Below are 27,143 nucleotides of genomic sequence, written 5' to 3'. Positions count from 1 at the left end.
ATCCTGTACCTGCCTTCTCTCCATGCCCCCTGATCCCCTTGGGCCACAAGGGCCATATCTAATTCCCTCTTAAATATAGCCAATGAACTGGCCTCAACTACCTTCTGTGGCAGAGAATTCCACAGATTCACCACTCTCTGTGGGAAAAATATTTTTCTCATCTCGGTCCTAAAAGACTTCCCCCTTATCCTTAAACTGTGACGCCTTGTTTTGGACTTCCCCAACATCGGGAATAATCTTCCTGCATCTAGCCTGTCCAACCCCTTAAGAATTTTGTAAGTTTCCATAAGATCCCCCCACAATCTTCTAAATTCTAGCGAGTACAAGCCGAGTATCCAGTCTTTCTTCACATGAAAGTCCTGCCATCCCAGGAATCAGTCTGGTGAACCTTCTCTGTATTCCCTCTATGGCAAGTATGTTTTTCCTCAGATTAGGAGACCAAAACTGTACGCAATACTCCAGGTGTGTTCTCACGAAGGCCCTGCACAACTGCAGTAGAACCTCCCTGCTCCTATACTCGAATCCTTTTGCTATGAATGCTAACATACCATTCGCTTTCTTCACTGCCTGCTGCACCTGCATGCCTAATTTCAATGACTTGTGTACCATGACACCCAGGTCTCGTTGCATCTCCCCTTTTCCTAATCGGCCACCATTCAGATAATAGTCTACTTTCCTGTTCTTGCCACCAAAGTGGATAACCTCACATTTATCCACAGACCTCCTCACCTGTGGTGTCCTCCACACAGCGGTAGCACCTTGGTAAAACTGAGAACCACACTCTCGATGAGCCAAACAATGTTCAAATAATTTAGCAACAAGCATATCTTGCATTCCTGCTTAACCTTTAAATACGAAGGGATGTCACGGAGTCATATAGCATAGAAACAGAAGGACTGGAGTAACTGGTGATGTTTCTGCCACGGTGTACTGTTCCTTGCTATTTTGTATGTGTTTGTTCATTTGTGTCGTCTGTGAAAACGCTACAAAGATTACTTTCACGAGAGAGGTACTCATAAACATCGGACATACGATACCTCCAAACATCGTTCCGGATTTCTCTCACTCGCTGGATTATTTGGACATACTCATCGGCAGGGTTATGGCTGCGTTCAAGGTCTTGAGATGGAGGAGGACCCGTGGGAAGTGCTCTGGAGCACTCACACGACTCCGGCGATGAGGATCACGCACACCACTCCCAAGTATATTCCTGGCAAACGTACGTTATCTCAATAAAAAAGTGGACGAACTGCAACTCCTGCATCGGACAAACAAGGACTTCTCTCGAGCTGCTGCCCTGTGTTTCACCGAGACCTGGCTTTGTGAGTCGACCCCGGACAGCGCGCTGCAACTGGCTGGCTTCCAACTTCACAGAGCGGATCGCGAAGTGGAGGCAGCGGGGAAATCAAGAGGCGGTGGAATATGATTCTATACCAACCATGACTGGAGCAGTGACATCACAGTAATGTCAAACTTCTGCTCTCCCAACCTAGAATCCCTCTTTATAAACTGTGAACCCTTCTACTCTCCAAAGGAATTTAACTCCTTTATTCTCGCTGGAGTTTACATTCCCCCCCAAACCTGCGTACGTGAGGCACAAACGCAACTCGCTGACCAGGTAATGAGGGTAGAGAGTGACTTCCCGGACTCCATGGTCATTGTTTTGGGGGACTTTAACAAAGCTAACTTCAGCGGTGACCTTCCAAAGTACAGACTTCATGTTACCTGCCCCACCAGAGGGGAGAGAACACTCGATCACTGTTATACGGCAATCAAGAACGCATATCGCTCTGTTCCCCGGGCGGGTCTGGGCCTCTCTGATCATTGTCTAGTTCACCTTATTCCGACCTACAGGCAGAAACTAAAAGCTGCTAAGCCTGTGGTCAGAACAACGAAAAGATGGACGTGCGATGGCATTGAAAACCTGCAATCCTGCTTTGACCACACGGATTGGAATGTGTTCGGGGAAGCAACCACAAGCCTCGATGAGTATACAGACATCGTATCCTCATATGTCAGCTTTTGTGAGGACAGTTGCATTCCAACTAGGACCCGCATTAGGTTCAACAATGACAAGCTTTGGTTTACAGCAGAACTCAGACAGCTCTGACAGTCTAAACAGGACGCCTACAGGAAGGAGCAGGGATGCAGACCTCTACAGGCAGGCCAAGTACAAGCTGAGAAGAGGAATCAGAGCTGCCAAGGAAAGGTACTCTGAGAAGTTGAGGAGCATGTTTTCTGCTAATGACTCTTCTTCAGTTTGGAAGGTCTTTCAAGAAATCACCAGCTACAAGAGGAAAAACGCCCGCTCTTTGGACAATTGTCAAATGACCAACGACCTGAATGAGTTCTACTGCAAGTTTAACACTCAGAAAGCGAATGGTATGTTAGCTTTCATAGCAAAAGGATTTGAGTATAGGAGCAGGGAGGTTCTACTGCAGTTGTACAGGGTCTTGGTGAGACCACACCTGGAGTATTGCGTACAGTTTTGGTCTCCAAATCTGAGGAAGGACATTATTGCCATAGAGGGAGTGCAGATAAGGTTCACCAGACTGATTCCTGGGATGTCAGGACTGTCTTATGAAGAAAGACTGGATAGACTTGGTTTATACTCTCTAGAATTTAGGAGATTGAGAGGGGATCTTATAGAAACTTACAAAATTCTTAAGGGGTTGGGCAGGCTAGATGCAGGAAGATTGCTCCCGATGTTGGGGAAGTCCAGGACAAGGGGTCACAGCTTAAGGATAAAGGGGAAATCCTTTAAAACCAAGATGAGAACAACTTTTTTTCCCACAGAGGGTGGTGAATCTCTGGAACTCTCTGCCGCAGAGGGTAGTCGAGGCCAGTTAATTGGCTATATTTAAGAGGGAGTTAGATGTGGCCCTTGTGGCTAAGGGGATCAGAGGGTATGGAGAGAAGGCAGGTACGGGATACTGAGTTGGATGATCAGCCATGATCATATTGAATGGCGGTGCGGGCTCGAAGGGCCGAATGGCCTACTCCTGCACCTAATTTCTATGTTTCTATGAAATGTAACCCTGGTACCCCCTCCCCAACCAACACAGCCAGACCCCAGTCTGCAGAGACAGGACCTTTCTACACCCACTCCTCCTAAAGCACTACCACACCTACTTAAAGCAAGACTCCAGTCTGAAAAGACTGGACCCTTTCCCACCCACCCCTCTCCAGTCACCACTTAACACCCAATTACAGCCTGACCGCAAAAGACTGGGAACTCGTCCATGACCCACCCCCTCCATGCTGCCCAGCATCAATCTGGCCACTTCTCCATCATCAAGAATAAAAATAGAGGAGATGGAGAGGCTGTTCAGAAGACAGAAAATCCGGAAATCTTCAGGTTCCCCTACTCTCTCTACACCAATGACTGCACCTTCACTGACTCCTCTGTCAAGCTTCTCAAGTTTGCAGATGACACAACCCTGATTGGACTGATCCAGGATGGGGAGGAATCTACCTGCAGACAGGAAGAGTCACAGCTGGCGTCCTGGTGCCATTGCAACAACCTGGACCTCAATGTTCTTAAGACGGTGGAATTGATTGTAGATTTTAGGAGAGCTCCTCCTCCCCTTCCCCCACTCACCATCAACAACACCACAGGTACATCTGGGGAGTATTTTAAGTTCCTGGGAACCATCATCTCCAGGGACCTTAAATGGGAGGTCACCATCGACTCCACAGTCAAAAAGGCACAACAGAGGATATACTTCCTGCGGCAGCTGAGGAAGCACAATCTGCCACAGGCAATGATGGTCCAATTCTATATGGCCATCGTAGAGTCTGACATAACCTTCTCCATCATGGTCTGGTTTGACTCAGCCACCAAGCACGACATCCGGAGGCTGCAGTGAATCATCTGATCAGCTGAGAAGGTTATTGACTGCAATCTTGAGGAACTGTACACTGCAAGGGCCAGGAAGTGTGCGGGCAAGATCATCTCTGACCCCTCTCACCCTGGCCACAAACTCTTTGAATCACTTCCCTCTGGAAGGCTGTCAAAGCTGCCACAGCCAGACATGAAAACAGCTTTTTTCCACGAGTAGTTGCTCTATTCAATAATCAAAAGTCTGTAGCCTTCTTTTACTCTGGTATTTTATTTAATTCACATGTTTAATCTATAATGTTTTATTATTAATGTTTAATGTTTTATGTGTCATACCTAACTGTCACTGTCTGTCAAGTTGTCACGTGGGCGGAGCACCAAGGCAAATTCCTTGTATGTGAATATACTTGGCCAATAAACTTATTAATTCATACATCCATTCATTCAATTCATTCATTCATTCAATTCATTGCCACAGATGGCTGTGCAGGCCAAGTCATTGGGTATTTTTAAGACGGTGCTTGACAGATGCTTAATTAGTAAGGGTGTGAATGGGAAGAAGGTAGGAGAATGGGATTGAGGGAAAGATGGATCAGCCATGGTTGAGTAGACGAAATGGGCCGAATGCACCTATGACATATGAACTTATGAAGGGAAGAGAAAGTACAAAGTAGCTAAGCAAACATAAGATTGGTTTGAATGCTGAAAATGTCTGAATCAAACCATTAATTATATTATTCTAACACCTATTATTTTCAGATATTTCCACGATGAAATTGTAATTCATATACAAAATTAGTTTATATACAAAATTAGTTTATTAAGACCACCATGTTTGTTAATCAGTTATGACAGCTCTGTGGCCACTGAAACTGCTTTAGCCTTCATGCAACGAAGTGTAATAAGTGCTAGATTACAAAGTATTTTACAATTGAGATGATCTCCAAATGTCTGAATTTATTAATTCACTGATAGCCCTTTGCTGTGGAAATCTGCAAAACACTCCTAACTCTGGAGAACCACTAAGTTACTTAGCAACAGCATAAATTACACCTTAAAGTGGGCATGAGCAGAAATAGAGAGTTGTGCATTGGACTCATGGCAAATCTCATCATCATTACAGCTGCAAAATTCAGGTCAGAACACTTTTAATGGCCTAAAAAATAACAGCTGTACTTTTCCGGAGGGAAAGTTCCTCGTGAACAGTTTCCGAACAAAGCTGCGCGGAAGAGCGCTCTATGCACGGCGGAGTGAAGAAGCCTCATCGGTACAGGCCCGTCACCGTGGCTCTAAGGGAGATCCGGCACGACCAGAATGAGCTGCTCATCCGCAAACTACCCTTCCAGCGCCTGGAGCGTGAGATCACTCAGGACTTCAAGACAGACCTGCGCTTCCCGAGCTCGGCCGACATGGCCCTGCAGGAGGCCAGTGAGGCTTACCTGGTGGGGCTCTTTGAGGACACCAACCTGTGCGCAGTCCATGCCAAGCGAGTCACCATCATGCCAAAAGACATCCAGCTGGCCCGCCACATCCACGGGGAGCACGGCTAACTCCACCTCTCCACCAAGAACAAATGGCTCTTTTAAGGGCCACTAATCCTGGGCAGTGGGCAGGTGCTATAGACCTGCACGGGAAGGTAGACGCTCCAGCTCCCACGAGTCTCAGGCTCTTCAGCCTGGGAAGGCAGTCCATCTAGGAGGGGGAAAACTCTGATTTAAAACCTCCACTGCATTGTGGCCATATCCAGTCATGGAAAAGGCTCCAGGAGTAAACTTCAAGAAAATCCAGACACGGAGCCCCAAAGGTAGTTTGTCGTTGTCTACAACCTTGCTCTGGCAGCTCCTGCGATGGCGCTAGTGCCAAACTGCAACGGCCCTGCTGTTCCTTTGGATCGATCAGCGACGTGGAGAGGGGGGATGTGCTGCATGGGCAACAGCCTGTCCTCCATATGACATCACCCAGGCTTGCATCCAACCAGGATGTATCACCCAGGGTTAGTCATGACCGAGGGAGACCTACTAACTGATGGTGAACAACAGTGCAGCTTTGACAGAGCAACTGAAATACAATGAGGAGACTGAGAGAGATTTTGGCAGAATATGTGGTTGAGACCAGCGCATGGCAGAAGGCTCCTGCTCGCCCCATGTGGTCTAAAGGAAGACCGGTGGACCACGGCCTGCATGGTGAAAGCTGCCCAGCTGACCCCTGCTCGTCCTACGAAGACCAGACACCAAGAGGATGGAGCCGGCGATGATGACAATGAAGGACGGGACAGGCAAAGAGCATTAGACCTAGAGGTCGGACTGGAATTTGGAAATGGTGCCAGAACGGCTTGCGGCCTCCCTAGACAACTTCTGTACGATTTGCTAATCAGAGATGTGCTTAGGTATGGCAATACGTTAGTGGACTGTATGTAAGAAAATGATTTCACTGCACGCTACCACATGAGGCAATAAAAGGATTTTTACAGTGCTGGAAGGGTTGAGGAGAGAGGTTAACATGGCTGGCAACTGAATAGAATAAGGTGCTCCACACATGAGCATACTCAAACCTGTTTTTACATTGAGCTATCTGAGCAATTCCACAGCTGAGGGCAAGAGATATTCTATTTTCTTTCAAATAATATAAGAACAATTACCAAGAAACATGAATGCTGGAACCTTGACCAAAATACAGAGTGCTGGAGCAACTTAACAAATCATGTAGCATCTTTAGACTTTATTTTACTTTAGAGATACAGCACAGAAGTAGGTCCTTTGTTCCACCGAGTCTGCGCCAACCAGCAATCACCCGTATGTTAGCACAATCCTAAACACTAAGGGCAATTTACTTTTTTTATTTATCAAAGCCAATCAACTTACAAACCTGCACGTCTTTGGAATGTGTGAGGAAACCGGAGCACCCAGAGAAAACTCACGCGGTCCTAGCGAGAGCTTACAAAAGTCTGTACGGACAGCACCCGTAATCAGGATCAAACCTGGGTTTCTGCCACTGTAAAGCAGAAACTCCACCGCTGCGCCACTGTGCCGCCCTGTGCAGGGAATTCCTCTTTGCAGAAAAAATAATACTTTTACTGTTAGCTTTAAATTAAAGCGTTCATAATTAGTTAAAACCAACAATGGGACTTTAACTGACATAAGGCCTGTTATCACCTTGAATTCATTGAATAAAATGTCTGTGAATAGTTACTGAATAATGCCTAGGAATATATATATAGAAATGTAACTGTGCCAGTATTTAGCACCAAGATTGTCCAAAACAGTTGTTCACATATTTGTCACCTTCCAAAACTCAAAGCATGCAGCTATCAATCACGTTGGACTTTTCTGTTATTCTTTAGGCTATTTATTTAAACTGATTGCTTGCTTCACATTTGCAACATGAAAACATGTCACATTGCACTTAGTGAAATAAATGGTTTGAAACTTACAATCTGACCAAGTCGTATTTTATTGATTTTTGTACCGTGTCCCATTTTATACAGAGTGAACAATGAGCAGGACTTCTTTTATATGTGTGCAATGGCTACTTTTACCATCAATGGTTCAATGTTCAAGATGGCAGTATTAGAATTTTACAAGGTTTTAGAAGTCTGGAAATATGGAAAGAAAAATTCCTGACACCAAGAGGCCATGAAGTCATCAGCTGTCATTGCAATCTGTTTGGTTCACATATCATTCAAGAAAGGAAACCATTCCGTTAGACATTCACCCCCAGCATGATGTGCTAAAGCCACCAAAATGGTGGTCAATTATACCATTGCATTGCATTAAAGTCCATGAAACTGAATGCAGAGGCAGAATGCACTGTGCCACCACTGTTAATGGTGCGCCAAGCACTACTGGTCAGGGAGGAATTAAGGTCAGAGATAGTCATACAGTCATACACCTTAGGACCAACTAGTACACAAACAAACAAACTGCTCCATCTACACTAAAGGGACTGTCCCACTTGGGCGACCTAAGCTTTGAGTTTAAAAGAGTTTGCCTTGGACTCAAACTCACAGCATGGTTGACACGAGGTCCTAGGAGGTCATATGAGGTGGTTAGAACGCCCCTTCATGCTCGAAGGAGGTTCCCGCCTACTCCCGGCCTCATCTAGGTCGCGAAAAAAATTTCAGGATGCTGAAAGATTTCCGCGAGTAAAATTTGGTCGGCATGGGTCTTTTTCACTCGTAGTGCAGTGGAGTGGGGTCGCTCTTTACAGGCACTCGAGGGCAGCCGTAGGCCATCTCCTTCGCTGACCGGGCATTTCGATTGGCTCATTGGAGTTTCACGGCCTAGGAAGACCTACCGGCAGGTAAATTGCCTGCTAAACTGTATTAAACTTCTTAAAAGTGTCTCCACTCCTTCTCCCCCCCCTCCCTTCACCTCCCCTCCTCCCCCTTCTCTTTCTTTCTCTCCCCTTTCTCTCCCCCAGAGGCCCAGCGTAAATTGGAGGAACAGCACCTCATATTTTACAACCCAGCGGTATGAACATTGACTTCTCTAACTTCAGGTAGCCTTTGCTCTCACTGTCCATTCCCCCGCCTTCCCAGTCCTCCCACTAGTCCCACTGTCTCCACCTACATTCTTTCTTTGTCCTACCCCCTCCCCTGACATCAGTCTGAAGAAGGGTCTCGACCCAAACCGTCGCCAATTCCTTCTCTCCATAGATGCTGCCTCACCCGCTGAGTCTCTCATGCCTTTATTCATGCTCTTTTTCCCCCCCCCTCTTAATTAACCCCTTTGTTTTCCCCTGTTCTAAATTTCAGCCCAGTCCTCTGGTTTGCTTCTTCCTCAAGCCAATGTATATGCCTTTTCCTTGGATATCACACTATCCTCGATTTCCCTCGTTAGCCACGATTGAGCCACCTTCCCCATTTATTTTTTCGCCAGACAGGGATGAACAATTTTTGGAGTTCACCCATACAGTCTTTAAATCTTTGCCATTACATCTCCACCTTCAACACTTTAAGTATAATTTGCCAGTCTATCCGAGTCAATGCCCATCTCATATGAGTTCTTCTACATATTGGTTTAAAAAAACATCCAGTGTACATTACATGAAATCCTCCTCCTCAGCATTGCTACCAATTTGGTTGGCCCAACCGATATGTAGATTAAAGTTACCAATGATAACTGCTGTACCGTTGCTAAACGCATCCCTAATTTCCTGCTTGATGCTACCCCCAACCCCCCTCCCACACCCTACACCCCCCTCCCACCCCTACGCCCCCCTCCCACACCCTACCCCCCCCCCCCCCCCCCACCACTCCCCCTTGGTCGCTATGCTCCATTGCAATTTCTCACTCTCAACTCTCACCCAATGTTGGCAGCCCTGCTATCTAAGAACCTCGTAAATGCCACTATTGTATCTGTCTCCATTGCCACCTCTGCCAGCACATTCCAGGCACCTATCAGAAAGGAAATGTTTAACAAAATTTATTGACAGGTATAAAAAACCTGGCGTGCAAATTTTGTTAAACGTTTCCTTTCTGCCTCTAGGCTTTGGCATAGCCTGGGAAAAAGGTTATGAATCCATGCCTCTCATAATTTTACATACTTCTATCAGTATCAACCTCAACCTCTGACTTTCCTGAGAAAACAATCCGAGTTTGTGCAACCTCTCCTTATTATTAACACCCTCTAAAGCAGGCCGAATCCTGGTAAAGTTCCTCTGCACCCTCTCCAATGCCTCAACATCCATCCTGTAATGTGGTGACCAAAAGTGCTCAGTATACTCCAAATGCAGCCTAACCAAAGTTTTCTAAAGCTGTAACAGGCTGTTTTGCACAATGTAACTTCTTTCATTTAAAATCTGGGTCAAATAATCAACCATCTTCCAGCTTCGTAATATGTAAACATACAGTGCCGAGACAGAATCCACCAAATAAAGTGATGGAAATTGAACCAAGAGAAAATACTGCTTGGGTGTAGATACGATAAATTGGATTACATGCTTCACCTGAATGTGGATAAGGTTAAGCGACAGGATCAGTGGTGCAGTGCACATCTCCCTGCAGTTGTTCCACCATTAAGCAAGGTCATGGCTAACATTTTCACATCATTTTCTTTTAGCTGCCCAATTATCACCCCATTGAGTCACCAAAAACTTAACGACCTCATGTCTGAATATACATAATAATCGAGTATACCAATGTTTCCAGGTACTGTAGATAATTCTAAAGATTCATTACATTTTCAGTGAAAAAGCAACCTAACAGTATAAATATCCCAATGTTAGGTAACCTCTAACAATCTTCCCTCCCTCTCCCCTTTCTCCCCCACAACCCCCTTTTCGCACCCCCATGCTCCACCTGAGCTTATTTCTCCCCTCCCCTCCCTCTCCACCTACATTCCATCCTCTGGCTTCAGAATTTGCAACACTTCACTCCTTTTGTCACACACCTGATTTATATCGTCTCTGGCCTTTGTCCAACCGTCTGCTGATCAAAAAACCGCTTTGCATGTGGTCACTATAACTTGCTACACTTTGTCCTGTCCCTCCCCTCTTCCTGCTTTCCTCATCGGCGAAATGAGATTGTGGAGAGAAAGATGAAATTATTCACAGCGACTCTCCGATGGGAGTGAAGGCAGTTTACCGAGCTGTGTATTCAGAACGACTATTGACTGAAGTGAAGGCACAAGGAACTGCAGATGCTAGTTTATAAAAATGGGCATAAGGTTGGATTAACTCAGTGAGTCAGGCAACATCTTTGGAAAACAGGAATACCTTTACGTGATGTAATCAGTCTGGAGAAGGGTCCTGGCCCGAAACATCATCTATCCATATTCACCAGGCATGCTGTTTGATCCACCGAGTTACACCAGTGCCGGCAGTTCCTTGTTTTTCATTCTAACATCATTCGTTAACGTTAAGCCCCATCTCCTGAGTATTTGCTATTAGTTCTGCATTCACTAAGCAGGGGATACAACATCTCAGCATCCATCCACCTTAGACCCTTTCAAACCTTAAATAATTCACATTGATCTTAAACAATTCTTAGATCATCTCCCAGACCTCTATGTTCCAAAGAACCTAGACCCCTTCCATTCAATCTCTCCCCACTGAGCAATTCCCTTGCCTAGAAATCAATCTAATACATTTTGGCTCACAAAGTAAGTAAATCCTTCCTGATAAATGGAGAACAAGACATTTATCTGGGTTTGGTGGCATTGTGGTCGGATGTGAATAGATGGTAAAATTAATTTCTATGCTCTCATTTTGTAAAACCCCAGCATTCTCCCCTGATATTGGTTTCTGACTAGCAATTGTGTCAGTTCAGAGTGGAAGCAGAGACACAGGTCTCTGCTGCTGACAGCAACTGTCATTGCAATCTGAGACTGTGAAATCCTTTCAGGGCAGTAGACAGACAGCTTGAGAAATATGTAATTCTAAGGATTGCCCAGCTGATGACGAGATTGAAATGCAGAGCTCGGCTCGTGAAATAGTAAAAACCCTTAAGATGTATTCGCTCTTCGGAAATGGATTGCACCATTTTCAGTGTTGCTGGTTTACTGAATGTCAGAATCTCTGCTTGATATACAAGTTATACATTGTAAACGACTGCTTCGAAACCACAATGATAATCAAATGTTTAAGGGTGTGCAGAACAGATATGAAGTGTTGATATTGTTTCACGGAATCCCACGTCTTTCATTTTATAACTGAATTGCTGGCATTGATTTTCGCAGAGACACAAGAAACTGCAGATGCTGGAAACTTGAGCAGAAAAAAAGAACAAAAGGGCTTGAGGAACTCAGCAGGCCAGGCAGCATTTGTGACGCCTGAACATTTTTCCCAGAGTGGAAATGTCAGAGACTCAAGGTCGTTGCTTTAAGATGCAAGGGGTAACGTTTAAAGGGGATGTGCGGGGCAGGTTTTTTTTTTGGTGGATGCCTCTAGAACCGACTGCCAGGGGTTGTGGTGGAGGCAGATACGATGGTGACATTCAAGCTGTTTAGATGGGCATATGGATATGCAGGGAATGTAGGGATAGGGATCACATGCAGGTAGAGGAGATTATGTTCAATACAGACATTTGTGGGCTGAAGGGCCTCTTCCTGTGTTGTACTGTTGTAATGGAATGTGGAAACAGGCTCTTCAGCCCAAATTGCCCAAACCAACCAACATGTCCCACCTACACTAGTCCCACCTGCCTGCATATGGCCCAGATACCTCCAAACCTGTCCTTTCCATGTTCCTGTCTAAATGTTTCTTAAATGTACCAGCTTAAACATTGTGATAGTACCTGCTTAAAGGTTGCAATCGTACATTGATACGTACAGTACAGAAACAAGCCCTTTAGCCCACCAAGTACTAACTATCCTTGATAGTGCTGCTAGTATGACTACTTTGAAGTCACTCTCTTACTTTTACTCATTGATAGCAAAGGAAGCTAGAATTCAAAGTGACATTTTTCTCCAAATAGGTGGCAACTACGGAAAATAAGATTTTAGTTTTTTTTCATATAGTCATACAGTTTGGAAACAGGCTCTTCAACCCAACTTGCCCACATTGACAAACAAGTCTTATCAACACTAGTCCCACCTGCCTGCATTTAGCCCATATCCCTCTAAACCTGTCCTATCATTGTGCCTGTCCAAATGTTTTTTTTTAAATGTTGTGATAGTACCTAGCTCCTCCGGCAGCTCGTTCTATATACCCACCAACCTTTGTGTTCCTTTAGACCAGTGGTTCTTAACCTTTTTTGGCACCAGTACCAGGGCTGCCAACACTCACGCAATGAGTGTGAGACTCACGCATTTCACGAAATTCGCACGACCTCACGCTGATCACAAATTTCTCACGCTCAAATTAAAAAAATAAAATAAAATAAAGTCACGAACAAATCAATTTGCCCAAGGCTTCCAGATCTCCCCCACACTCACCAATGAGAATAGTTTTCTGTTGGTGGGTTTCCCATAAAGAACGAGCAATGTCTTAGACTCTTAAGCACACTATTTAAAATGGCAAACTGCAGTACATTTGACATTCATGGAACCAAAATCTGCAGGGGCTGGAAATTCGAAATAAAGCAAAAATTGTTTTAGAGGTGAGTAAAAACCACGAGGGGAATATATAAGGTGAATGCATAGTATTTTTCCAGGGATATGTGATTCAAGAACTAGAGGGCATTGGTATAAAGCAGGGGAGTCAAACTACCAGCCCGCTTTTGGGGGAAAAAAGTAGTTTAGTTTCTCCCCTTCAGATGGTGTGATAGGTGAGACACGGCGGTGGTCCCAGCACTGACCCCTGAGACAGCGCTCACACCTCCCACTCTCACCTCCGGCGGCTCTGTGTCCGTCGGCCGCTCTGTCCACACCCCATGGAGTTTTAACTCCGGGCCGGAGCCAGGAGCGGACCGGGTGAGTGGGGGAGTCGGTGCTGCCTCCGGAGCCACGGGGATGAATCTCGGGCTAAGGCTCCGCTCCGATGTCCGACCCCCGGGTCACTGACCCTCACCTCCCCCTGACCTCAGCTGGACACAGAGCACCTGGGCCGGCCCACATTCCGGGAGGGGGGGAGAGGGAAACACTTCACGGACATCGCCAAGTCTCCAAATGTCCGCTCACTCCGGGTGTTGTTGCCGCTTCACTGACACACACTCTCACACATAACCGAACACACACTGGCACACACAAGGTTTAAAGGGACATGGGCCAAATGCGGATAAATGCGACTAGTTTAGATGGGGCATCTTGCATCTGCATGCACAATTTGGGATGTTTCCATGCTGTAAGACTATGACACATTGTAGAAAGGGTGCAATTGCTCTAGGGAGGATCCAGGGGCAATTTATGAAGATCTTGGCAGGACTGGAATTTTTTTTCACTTTGAAGAAAGATTTGATATTCTCTGCAGCAACGGAGGTGAAGAAAATACTTAGTTGAGGTGAATAATATTCTGAGAATAGGACCTGTTTCGCTTAACAAAGAGTGTAGGAAGGAACTGCAGATGCTGGTTTAAACTGTAGAAACTAAAAACTGGAATAACTCAGCAGGGCAGACAGCATCTCTGGAGAGAAAGAATGGGACCTTCAGACTGAAGAGGTTGAAAACCAGCCATAAAACACAATGACTGGAGATGTGTGTTATCCAACTGAGGGCAGAAATCAGAATCATGTGTTCATCTATATTTGACGTGACACCATCATAAATATATTACAGAAAAAATAATGTAATGGGGTGGCACGTTGGCGCTGCGGTAGAGTTGCTGTCTTACAGCACCGCAGACCCAGATTTGATCCGGACTACAGGTGTTGTCTGTTCAGAATTTGTACATTCTCCTTATGACCATATGGGTTTTCTCTGGATCTCCCACATCCGAAAGAAGTGCCGGTTTGCAGGTTAATTGGCTTCTGTCGTGTAGGATACAACTGGTGTATGGTAGATTGCTGGGCGATGTGGACTTGGTGGGCTGAAGGGCCTGTTTCCATATATATATGTTTTACATATATATCTTAATTTCATTGAACCATATAAGGTTGAATATGTGGCATTATTTTAGTCTTGTTTCTGTAGTCAAAGGGTAAGGTTGATTGATCTATCTGTGCAGAACAGTGATGGAAGTCCGACTTGCCTTGTTTCTCTGTTTTTTCCCTCTATATATATGCATAACAGCATGAATTATAATCTGATTTCCATACATGAATATACTAAGGTCATTCAAGTGCTACACCTATTGATCAGAGCCTGGCTCTACTGTGGAATGTAATTAGGCATCTACTGTGGAATGTAATTAGCCTAACCTTATTCATACCTAATCCAATTGAAAGCATAAATGTTGCATTCAAGTGTAAGTTAAAAGACTCACTACAGTATGCACCAGATTGCACAATTTCAAGCTGAAAAATGCAAAAGCTCCCTATGGTGTGAGGGGGAACACATCCACCCCCCTCGGTCGCTACGCTCCCTCGCAATTTCTCAACTCTCACCCGATGTGGGCAGCCCTGCTAGTACTCAGATACACAAACAAAATACTATATGTGGTATCTAACTTTGTTAGGTTCCTAAACATGGGCTCAACAAATTGATATATTATTTGTGTCCCCTTCATGAACCCTGGCAAAGCCCCACACGGCCCCCATATGGGGGTCTCAACCCCGAGGTTAAGAACCACTGCTTTAGACTTTAGAAATACAACACGATATGCCCTTCGGCCTACTGAATCTGTGCCGACTAGCGATCACACCACACACCAACACTCTCCTGCCAATTAACATACAAATCTATACGCCTTTGGAGTGTTGGAGGAAACTGGAGATACCCCATGCAATCACAGGGAGAACGTACAAACTCTGAACAGACAGCACCTGTAGTCAGGATCAAACCTGGGTCTCAAGCGCTGTATGGCAGCAATAGATAGATAGATAGATAGATCCTTTATTGTCATTCAGACCTTACGGTCTGAACGAAACTATGTTGCCTGCAGTCATACACAGAATCAATAATAACAAAACATACAATAAACACCAATTAAACATCCACCACAGTGAGTTCACCAAGCACATCCTCACTGTGATGGACTGATGCTCCGATGTTCTCCCTCTGCGCTGAGGCGGGTCGATCCAGGCCGGAGATGCCGCTCTCCACTCCAGCGGACCTCCGTGGTGATGTCGCCGTGCCCGCCACAGCATCAGCTGTTCTCCCAGGTCGATGCCCCCAGCCAGGTCGCCGCCCCAGCTCCAGATCCTGCAGTCTCCGCACCGGGCCGCTGCCCCAGCTCCAGGCCGCTGCCCCAGCTCCAGGTCGCTGCCCCAGCTCCGGGTCCTGCCTCTGGGCCGCTGCCCCAGCTCCAGGCCGCCGCGCCAGCTTCTGGTCCCGCTTCTCCTGGTCCCCGCGTCTGCGCCTGCAGCAGTCCAGGCTATTCGCCGCGCCCAGCTTCTGGTCTCCGCTCCGCTGCCGCTCCCCCAGCTCCGCTCCCGCTGCCCCAGCCCAGCTCTGGCCCCCTCTGCATCCCGCTCCTCGGGCCACCCTGCTCTGCTCAGGTCTCTTGATTCCTGGCTTGCTCCGGATGAGTCGGTACAGACTTTGTGCCCCATCTCCGCCATTCCTCTCCAGATTTTTGAAAAAGTCGCACACCTCTATAAGGTCACCCCTCTAATCCTCTTAACTCTACTGACGATCCAAGGAATGTTCCTATTAAATCGTTCCCCCCTCACTTTAAATCCACGTCCTCTGGTTCTTGATTCCCTTTGTGCCCTATCTATTCCTCTCCAGATTTTTTATACCTCTATAAGGTCACCCTCATCCTCTTGAGATCCAAGGAATGGAGTCCTAGCCTGCTCAACCTCTCCCTTTAGCTCAGGCCCACAAGTCCTGGCAAATCCTCATAAAACAACATCAAGTATGTATATGAGAAGTAAGTTTGCTTCAAAACAAATCAAATGATTGTTTCCACTTTAAATTAGTTCATTGGAGTTTTTGTCTCACTTCATTAGCCACTTGGATGAACCGTTGGATTTGATAGTTCAATAAATCAGTCATCAACAACCTTGTGATTCTCAATTATTAATAAATCAACAAGACCTCTGTCCTGAATCATCAATATCATTAAAACAGGTTAAAATACTTTGCACTGGTAATATTGCCGATGGCAATGGAAACTGATAAATCAGACCAGCATATCAAGAAACTCAATATCAGTTTAATTAATTGGATAATTGTCAAATAATTCAGTGGTGGTGAAGTTACACCCAGAATAACAATTCTCAAAGAAATGAAGGATCAGTAATTCCATAAGGGACATAATTATTTTCCATTTTCGTCTTCAGGGAAGAAATTTAACTTTTGTTCGCCTTCCATTACAGTGAGGAATGTGGAGGAGTCACTGTGGTGGGTGTTTATGTTAAAATGTATTTTGTGTGTTTTGCTGCTTTTTATTGGTATGACTGTATGGCAAATCAAATTCCTCGTATGTTGCAAAACATACTAGACTAATGAAATATGATAATGATTATGATTATGATTATGATTCTACCCGGGGACATATTAAATATTTGGGTTTAGCTTGGGATACGGGAATGGGAGGTGGGAGTCCAATGGGAAAGTGGGCAGGACAGAGAGTAAGAATTGGTTAATTATTTTAACTTCTGACAACTCAACCTGCCTGGAAAAAACAGAGTGTTTGTTTTTGGGGAAGGGGGGAGGTGAGGGAGAGGAAGAGTATGGGATGCATTTTATTCTTCCAACAGTTGGTTTTGAATGAAGGATAGAGCATGGAAACAGGCCCTTTGCTCCATTGAGTCAACGTGGACCATCGATCACCCGTTCAACTTGTTTTATGTTATCTCACTTTCTCATTCACTCTCAACACACTAGGGGCAATGTACATTGAGACCAACTAACCTACCAACTCGCACGTCCTGGGGATATGGGAAGAAACTGGAGGACCAGAGGAAACCCATGCTTTCGCAGGCATAACATGCAAACTCCGCACAGACAGCGTCCGAGGCCAGGATCGAACCCAGATCTCTGATGCTATGATACAGCAACACCACTATGCTGCTGGTCTCATTGTGATTCCAGTTGCAGGGTAATGGAGTCGACTCTTGCAGTAACCTAATGAGCCATTTGTTGCACTAAACATGTAATAACAAAGAACAGCAGATTGAATTAATCAAAGACACTGGATTAGGAAAGTCCCAGCAAGTTTAAAAAAATGTTAGTCTGACACGGTTGATACCCTCCATTGTGTTGCATGGGGCTTATGACAAGCTAAATGGAGTAGATTCAGAACAGATCCTGCAGTTCAAAACTGGATGGCCTTGAGGTACTTGAGCCACTCTCCTGTAATATATGCTCAGCATATCCTTTACTCTGACTTTGGCACCAAGCCAGGAAACCAAACAATGCTTCAACAATGTGTAGGAGGGTTCACCATGAACAGCACCAACTGTAGTTTTTTTGTTTTTAGATACAGCGTGGAAACCGGCCCTTCGGCCCACTGAGTCCACGCCGACCAGCAATCACCCGAACACTTGCACTATCTCACACACCAGAGACAATTTACAGAAGCCAATTAACCCACAAACCATTAGGGAAGAGCAGGAAAATTAGGGGACATTATTTTATGCGTGAGAGCATTTGTTTCCTTATTCTGTATGGCAATTTATGAATCATAGTAGCTTGAATAGTTAAGTAAGTTTGTCACCCAGAGACCTATGAATTTAAGCAGTAGTCCCAATCCAAAATGTCACTGTGCTGCTGGTCTCATTGTGATTCCAGTTGCAGGGTAATGGAGCAGGGTAATCCATGTTCTCCAGAGATGCTGCCTGACCCGCTGAGTTACTCCAGCACTTTGTGCCTTTTTTAAACATAAACTGTGATGGATTTCAGATTGCTGCATCACTTAGTACCTTAACCAGACTCCTGCACTAATTAGATTCCACCTAACCAGGCAAATGCACCAATCACAGTCAACAATCTGAGTAAAGGACAATGGGTAAAGAGACGTTGGTGCTTCCATCCATCTGTATGGAAGTTCGCCGGCATCGTTTATGGAACATAAAACAGTACAGCAGTGGAACAGACCCTTCAGCATTCAATGTTTGTGCCGAACATTATGCCACGTTAAATTGATATAATCTGCTTGTACATGATCTATATCCCTCTATTCCCTACACTTCTATGTGCTTATCCCAAAGCCTCTTAAACACCACTGTCCTATCTGCCTCCAGCATCACCATTGACAATGCGCTCCATGCCTCCACCACTCTCTGTGTAAAAAAAATGGGCCCTGCTCATCTATATATAACTAAAAGTCTCATTTTGATCACTGGTTCAGTCCGGAGGTGGCCCTTAGCCAGAGGGTTTAAAGACAGGGGTTTGGGTGCCATCTTTCTCTTGTTTGGTCTTCCCTACAACCGGGAGGAACATAATAAAAGGTGCTTCTCAAAACCCCTGCCTTTAAACCCTCTGGCTAAGGGCCGCCTCCGGACTGAACCACTCCCGTGCCGAGGGGTTCGACAGTATGATGGCACGACCCTTGAGAGCCGCCACAGGACCCCCCCCCCCCAAGAACTAGAGGCACGAAATGCACTGGCGGGCGCACGACCCGGCCGGCCCACGTGCGGAAGTCAGCCGATCGTGGGGCTTGCGGAGGCATAGGTGGAGGGACAGGTCGAGGGAATGGTCGAGGGACCAGCGGGAGGACAGGTGGAGTGACAGGTGGAGGGAGCCGTGAAGGGGGGCACCCTCGAGGCCGAGGTTGGGCAACCAGCACCGGCTGGTCAATGTCCAGGTGTGTCGGCTTCAAACGGTCAATCGACACGGCCTCCGGCCGGCCCCCCATGTCCAGGACAAAAGTCGACTGCCCGTGCTCCAGCACCCGGTATGGCCTCTAGAGTGGCGTCCGGTGGACATCACGGCGCAGGAAGACGTATGGGCAGTCCCTGAGTGCTGATGGCACGTGTGAGGGCGAAATGTACCATGGCGGGACGTCGGGACGGTTGCGAGCCTGCCAACTCGCTCGTGAAGGCGCTTTAGGGTGGATGAGGGCATTCCCTGCTGCCCCGGCGCCGATGGCACGAACTCCCCGGGCACCGTGAGTGGCTACCCGTACACGAGCTCCGCCGATGATGAGGCCAAGTCCTCTTTGGAAGCAGTCCGGATGCCCAGCATGACCCACGGCAACTCGTCCATCCAGTCCGGGCTGGAGATTCGTGCCTTCAGCGCTGCCTTTAGCTGCCGGTGGAACCTCTCCACCAGACCGTTAGCTTGCGGGTGATAAGCCGTGGTGTGGTGTAGCCGCACCCCAGCAAGCGAGCCATGGCTGACCACAGCTCGGAGGTGAACTGTGGCCCCCGGTCTGAGGAGATGTGCGCCGGCACCCCGAAGCGAGCAATCCAGTGCGCGGACAACGCACGCGCACACATAGCCGTTGAAGTATCGGCCAATGGAATGGCCTCCGGCCATCGCATGAAGCGGCCCACCATTGAAGAAGGTGGGTGATGACCCGGGACGGCGGGAGAGGCCCCACAATATCTACGTGGAGATGGTCGAATCGCCGGTGAGGTAGACCAAATTCCTGGAGAGGCGCACGGACATGGCGCTGGGGCCTTTAAACCCTCTGGCTAAGGGCCGCCTCCGGACTGAACCACTCCCCTGCCGAGGGGTTCGACAGTATGATGGCACGACCCTTGGGAGCCGCCACAAGATGGCCTATAGAGAGGAGGTAAAGACACTAAACCGCTGGCACCAGGAGAATAACCTCTCTCTCAAACTAAAGCAAAACTAAAGAGATGATCGTGGACTACAGGAGACAGCAGGGGAGTGGACACCTCCCCATCCACATTGGTGATGCTGAGGTTGAAAAGGTCAGCAGCTTCAAGTTCCTCAGTGTGCACATCACTGAGGACCTCTCTTGGACACTGCACACGGACACAATAACTAAGAAAGCCCGCCAGCGGCTCTTTTTCCTGAGAAGACTGAGGAAGTTTGGCATGAACGCCGGCATCCTCACAAACTTCTACAGTTGCACCATCGAGAGTCTGCTGACGGGCTGCATCACAGTCCGGTATGGGAATTGTTCTGCCCACAGCCGCAAATCACTACAGAGAGTGAAGGTGGCACAGCACATCACTGGCAACTGTCACATCACTGGCAACTGTCTCCCAGTCATTCAGGACATTTTCCACAGGCGGTGCCTGTGGAAGGCACACAGCGACATCAAGGACCACAGCCACTCAGCACGCAGACTGTTCTCCTTGTTACCGTCAGGCAGACGATACAGGAGCATGGCTGCAAGTACCACTAAACTTAAAAACAGTTTTTATCATCATGCCATCAGGCGCCTGAACTAATAAACACATCATATATGTTGATTATTTTATTTATTATTGTCTTTTATCTACCAATGTCACTTTTATCTTATCTACCAATGTCACTTTTACCTGCACTCTGCTTGAAATGCTATGAAATATAATTTGGTGGCCTGCACTCTGTTTGAAATGCTATGAAATTGAATTTGGTGGCCTACACTGCTTGAAATGGAATTTCAAGGAATAGCCGTGAGTGAACTGCCAGCCCACCAGCCCTGAGTGACTGAGTGACTGAGCTGCCAGCCCACCAGGCCTGAGTGACTGAGCAGCCAGCCTAAAAATTCATTCGGCCCACAACACCCATACTAGCCCTCTGGAAACCATTCCCTTCGGCCCACAACACCCATACTAGCGCTCCAGAACACCCCCCCCCCCCCACTGGCCACCAATATTGAAATTGGTTTCTGACTGTCTGCCCTATCTATGCCTCGCAGAATGTTATATACTTCTGTCAAGACTCACCACAATCTCCTACGATTAGCCTCCTCAATTAACACATCTGATACCCAAACCTTAACGCCATTACCCCATCTTAATCTGCAATATGGGGGAAGTGCGCAGAAGGGTAGTGGGATTCTTTAAAATATGCAGATAGCGTTTGATGATGTCACCAGGTCCTGATTGGCAATGATTAGAGCTGCTGTTGTGGATGCAGCCCAGACCATCATACAGAGCAACTTCCCTTCCATTGACTCCATTTGCACTTCACGCTGCCTCGGGAAGACCACCAACATAATCAAGGATGATTCTCAAACCAGACTCCTTCTTCGCCCCTCTCCCATCAGGCAAGAGGTACAGATGTTAGAAAACGCACATCTCCAGGTTCAGGGACAGTTTCTTCCCAGCTGTTATCAGGCAACTGAACTGTTCTCTCACCAACTAGAGAGCAGTCATGAACTCTCATCTACCTCATTGAAGACCTCAAACTAACTTTAATCATAATTTACTGGACTTTATCTTGCACTAAACATTATACACTGTATCCTATATCTGTACACTGTGGATGGCTTGATTGTAATCACGTATAGTCTTTCCACTGGCTGGATAGCACATAACAAAAAACACTTCACAGTACATGTGACAATAAAGTAAACTAAACTAAACTCTCATGAGGCAGAGTCTTATTTCTGATCCAGGGCAGCATTTCCTCTTTCAGTCCTCACAGGGAAACCTTCAGCCTTCCTTATCTTCGACTCCCAAACCTGCATCGTATCCAGGATCCCCAACAGCCTCCTACTCCTGCATTCCTGAGGCAGAGCATTCGGGTCCCAGGTGACCACACTGGGTCTTGCACTGTCATTAACTTCCGCGTTAGAATCAGAGCCATCATTTCCAGACGCAGAATGTAAAGATTAGATCTATAAAAGTGACAGGCTTTTAATAATTCATGAGCCATGGGAGGGGCAAGTTGTTCCAACTCTGACATCAATCTGCATCGGTTTATGGCCCAACATATGGTTCCTGTTTTCTGTGTCATTCTTCTTCCACAGAACCAAAGTATCAACTCTGACCCATCGTTGTTGCATCTGGCACACACTTTCCCATTCCAGGCATGAAAACTAGGGATAGAGATGATTGCTTCCGGCCACTGGTGATCTTATGAAGCAACTTCCAAATGGAGCCCAGTAAATAATGAGGCTTTCCAGTACAGAGGATGGGGTGATTTATACAATGGATAATGTAATCATGGCTTTTGTATGTGTGTAAATCCATGTAAACATTTGTAACTCAGGCTTCTGTCTGCGTCACATGCTGTTAGTGAAGTGATAAATCAGCCTCCGATAGAGCAGTCCGTTTTCTGATGAGTTGTGTAGTTTTATTACGCTCATTGTTGAGGTTTGGACTGGAATTTCAGGCACTGAGGGATTGCATTAGTCTTAAAACAGCGGGAAGCACGGGCCGACTGGATCTCACTATGGGCCACAGCCCCGAGCCGTGAGGGAAAATTCATGCTGGGTCACGGGGCAAGCTTTACTCCATTTTCTGAACCAACCTTAACGCGGCTTCCCTACCTGATCCCATTCCTCTTCTTTTCTGGACTATTGGGAATCATAGAATTATGGAGTCATACAGCGTGGAAACGGGCCCTTCGGCCCAACTTGCCCACACCGACCAACATGCCCGTCCCATCTACACTAGTCCCACCTGCCTGCTTTGGCCCATATCCCTCATTCATGCCCTTGAGATAGATGGCCCTGATTCCCTTTCTCGTCGATTTGGGACCATTCTTAGGTTGGCTCAATGGATAACATTCTTGCCCTTGAACTGGAGGGCTGTTAGTTCAAGACCCAATGTTGACACAAGAACACAGAATCTGAGATGAGAGGAGTGATGTATTAGCAGAGTAGTCCCAATCCTTCACGATAAAATATTAAACAATGTTCCCATCTGCTTTGTTTAGTGAATGCAGAAGAAAAACACTATTTCAGGAAAAGATTCAGGTTGTCAACATTTATCCCCCAATTAACGTGACGACAGATGGCACAATGGGCTAAGTGTTCGGCTGGTGACCGGAAGGTAGCCGGTTTGAATCCCGCTTGGAGTGCATACTGTCGTTGTGTCCTTGGGGCAAGACACTTCACCCACCTTTGCCTGTGTGTAAATGTAATGTAATTATGTGAAGCACTTTGGGGTCAATGCAAGTTGACTAAAAATGTGCTATATAAATAAGATTATTATATTATTATTATAATTAACATAGTGAATAAAGATCAAACTATAGTTTATAACAGTTTATAACAGTTTATACCGAAGATAGACACAAAGTGCTGGAGTAATTCATTGGATCAGGTAGCATCTCTGGAGAAAAAGGATCAGTGATGTTTTGGGTAGGGATCCTTCTTCAGACTTCTTCAGAAGAGTCCTGACCCGAAACGTCACCCATCCCTTTTCTTCGAAAATCAAACTATCTGAATTTTTTATATTTTTCTAATTGTTAGATGTGCCTGGAAATTAGTAGCTGAGGTCAGATCCTGAAGGTGGAGAAGGGGCAGTCTGGCCAAGAAGTTATTGCAGAAGTACGTGAGATACTTGGGTTATTTTTTATTTCGCTGATTCTCAAGAGTCAAGAGTGTTTTATGGTCATATGTCCCAGTTACAACAATGATTTTTTTTACTTGCTGCAGCACAACAGAATATGTAAACATAATACACTGTAAACAATATGATAAACGAGAAGAAAATATCAGTGCGGATATACACACACACATATATATATACACACACCCACACATATATATACACACACACATACACATAAAAACAAACAATAATAGTGGAAAAAAACAAAAACACAAGACCAATACCAAAACAATGGCAAAAACAATTCTCACAAGAAAGTCTGTTAAAAGTTGCTTGATATGTACAAGAATATATGAAGAATGAGTCTGCTCAACAGAGGTCAACGAGCGAGGTCAACGAGGTCAACGAGCTTTAATTATTGATATTTAATTATTGATATTTTTTTAATTGTTCATGAAAGTAACAACTGAAAATGCTTTCATTAGCTGTTCTCATTTCTTATGGCGGTGCTGAGTGATAACTCGTTATAGTGTTCGTTTTTTAGATTCTACGTGGAAACAGGACTTTCGGCCGAGCTGACCAGTCATACCCCGTAACCAGTTCTATCCCCCACACTGGACACAATTTACAGAAGAGAATTAAGCTCCAAACCTGCATGCCTTTGGATTGTGAGAGGAAGTTGGAGCATCCGGAGAAAACCCACAGGGAGAACGTACAAACTCTGTAGAGACTGTACCTGTATTTAGGATCAGACCTGGGTGTCTGGCAGACACTCTACTGCTGTGCCACCATGCTACCATTATAATGCCCCATCCATAGGTGCTGCCTCTCAGCCTGAATTTTGCTTTATTTTGTTTTTGCCCTCGATCCTTTGTATAAAGGTCAACACACAATTTCCCTGTTAAATTCCTTCTGAACCTACAACATAAGCTTTCTGTGACATTTACTGGGTCAGTCAGACCAGAGTGGACAGTTATATTTCCCTGACATCACCTTAATATTTTATTATTTGGCAACCTCCTCACATTGTCAGGTCTCGGGTTTGATCTAGTTTCTGTTTCTTATTGTTTTTTAGTATTAGAGTGTGCATTCTTGTTTTATTTTGGTGTCTCGCATCTCCTCTTGTTTCAGGTCCCATTTCCTGTCAGGTCGTTTACCCTCATGTGATTATTGGCCCCGCCCTGATGTGTTTCACCTGTGTCTCGTTATCCCCTGCTAGTCTGTATTTAAGCCCTTTGTGTTTTAGTTCTCATTGCCAGTTCGTTGTGTATGCTACTTGGTATCACCTCGTTCCAGCTCTAGAAATCTTGTGACCTCGACCATTGCCTGTTTTTCGACCTCTGTTTTTTGCCTGCTCCTAGATTGTACTGTTGCCTCTGTTTTGCTTACCTGTGTACCGACTTGGACCGATTAAACTCTGAAGACTGATCTGCCCTGTGTCTGAGCCTGCATTTGTGTCCTCCTCCTTGTTCAGTTCTGATACACATTTTACATTCCTGTCTAGATTTGTGTCAACATAGATACGTTACAGAGTCTACCTCATTTAACTTCCCTGGTACAGGTCGTATCTGTCCCAGACCAAACCACTGAGCCGAGGGGCAGTGTATCAATCCATTTATTCCGACTGTCTGTCTTCTGTCCTTGCTCATACATCACACATAGCAGACACTTGAGTGGAACTTTACTGAAAGCCATTTGAAAGCCAAAAACCTATATTCACTGGGTCCCATATAACTAATGGTAGTCAGTAAATATAGTTTCTTAGTTTTCAAATATATATACAGAATACAGGATTTATACAGAAGTAGTTCAAAATTTATACTCCATACAGCATTACACACCAGGAACAGGCCTTTGGCCCACAATGACCATGCTGAATATGATGCCATCAAATTCATCTCCTCTGCCTACACATGAACAATATCCCTCCATTACCTGCATATCCATGGAACTCAACTTGTGCCTCAGTTTCACAAGACATTGATGAGGCCGTATATTTGGAATACTGGGTTCAGTTTTGGTTCAGTGGTGGGTTGAGTGGCAGTCGAGGCAGGTACTATAAGAGCATTAAAAAAAAAACATGGACAGGTACACGGATAGAAAGCTTTATAGGGATATGAGCCAAACGTGGGAAATGGGACTAGTTTAGATGGGCATCTTGGTTGCGATGGACGAGTTGGGCTGAACGGCCTGTTTCCTGTATGACTATGACTCATCCTGTTTTATTGCCTTCTAACTCTATCTGCATCACATCTATTCCCTTCACTCTCATGATACTACTTACTTCAGCCATTGTGGTAATGAATCTCACATTCTCATCATCTTTAGGGACAGAAGTTTTTGGAATTCTGTACTGGATTTCTTGGCGATGGCGATGGTCTCTGGTTGTGCTGATAAGCTCTAGTTGTGCTCATCCTGACTGGTATAAACATTCTGTTTCAATCCACTGTTCTCAATACATTTATTATTTTAAAGATCTATCACCTCAGCCTCCTTTTCTCAAAAAAAGTTCAAAACCTGTTTCTTGTAACGTATACCATTTCTTGTATCACCGTTGTTTACTTTAGAGATACAACAATCCCGACCCAACTAGTTCACGCTAGTTCTGTGTTATCGCACGTTTGCATCCACTCCCTACACACTCGGGGCAATTTACAATGGCCAATTCACTACAAACCCTCACGTGTTTGAGAAGTGAGAGGAATCCAGAGGACCGGAGGAAAGCCCACAGTCACAGGGAGAACTTCAGGGCCTGTCACACTTACGCAACCATTACAGGCTGTATGGTCGTTAGAGGTCTCCTATGTTCGTGAGAGGTCTCCAAAGAGTCGTAGCGTCTTTCTGGTCGCCACTGAATTTTCAACATGTTGAAAATTTCGGCGACCTATCACAGGTGTCGGCAGTCGCCTGTAAGGGTCGCGTAAGTGGGGCAGACCCTTGACAAACACCACACAGATATCACAGGAGGTCAGGATCGAGCCCAGATCTGTGGCACTGTGAGGAAGCAGTTTTATCAGCTACACCACTTTGCCACTTTGTAAATATTTTCTGCACCCACTTCAGTTTCTTTATGTCCCTTCTTCGATATAAAAGACGCCTGCAGAAACTACTCTAGGTAGGGTGTAACCATAGTTCAGTGCAGAGTTCAGTGCAGGTCATGCAGTATTTGCTAATGTCATACTTTAGAAACTTCAACAAATTTCCCTTTTCATAAATTCCTCATGAATCTTCTTGAAAGGATCTGAAATAGAAGTGAATTACACTATATAGTGTAAAGCATTTCTTTTCTGAGAGCCATGTCTCTAATAATAGAATATAATGCTCCCTCTATTACTGATACCAAGTTAGCTGGCCTATTATTTCCTGTTCTATCAAGAATTCTATGAGGTTTGTCAAGCTTGATCACAGCTTTTGAAATCCTTGATTACTTCCAATTCTTTCACTTTTTCTCAATACGTGGTAATTTCATCCTTAATT

The 27,143-nt window shown here is 45.6% G+C and overlaps 2 protein-coding genes across 2 annotated transcripts in view; one reads left to right on the top strand and one right to left on the bottom strand.

Moving 5' to 3' along the window:
- Nucleotides 1-27,143, bottom strand: part of nrg1 (neuregulin 1) — a 619,668-nt gene that overhangs the window by 472,172 nt on the left and 120,353 nt on the right. The gene's annotated exons all lie outside the window — the stretch shown is intronic.
- LOC129701151 (uncharacterized) lies at nt 4,716-5,941 on the top strand. The gene has a single exon (XM_055642197.1). The coding sequence runs from the start codon at nt 5,080-5,082 to the stop codon at nt 5,389-5,391; it is 312 nt and encodes a 103-aa protein (XP_055498172.1). The 5' UTR covers nt 4,716-5,079; the 3' UTR covers nt 5,392-5,941.

The sequence above is a fragment of the Leucoraja erinacea genome, chromosome 1, assembly GCF_028641065.1.
Source record: "Leucoraja erinacea ecotype New England chromosome 1, Leri_hhj_1, whole genome shotgun sequence".
Lineage (NCBI taxonomy): Eukaryota > Metazoa > Chordata > Chondrichthyes > Rajiformes > Rajidae > Leucoraja > Leucoraja erinaceus.
This window is presented reverse-complemented; position numbering and strand designations above follow the sequence as displayed.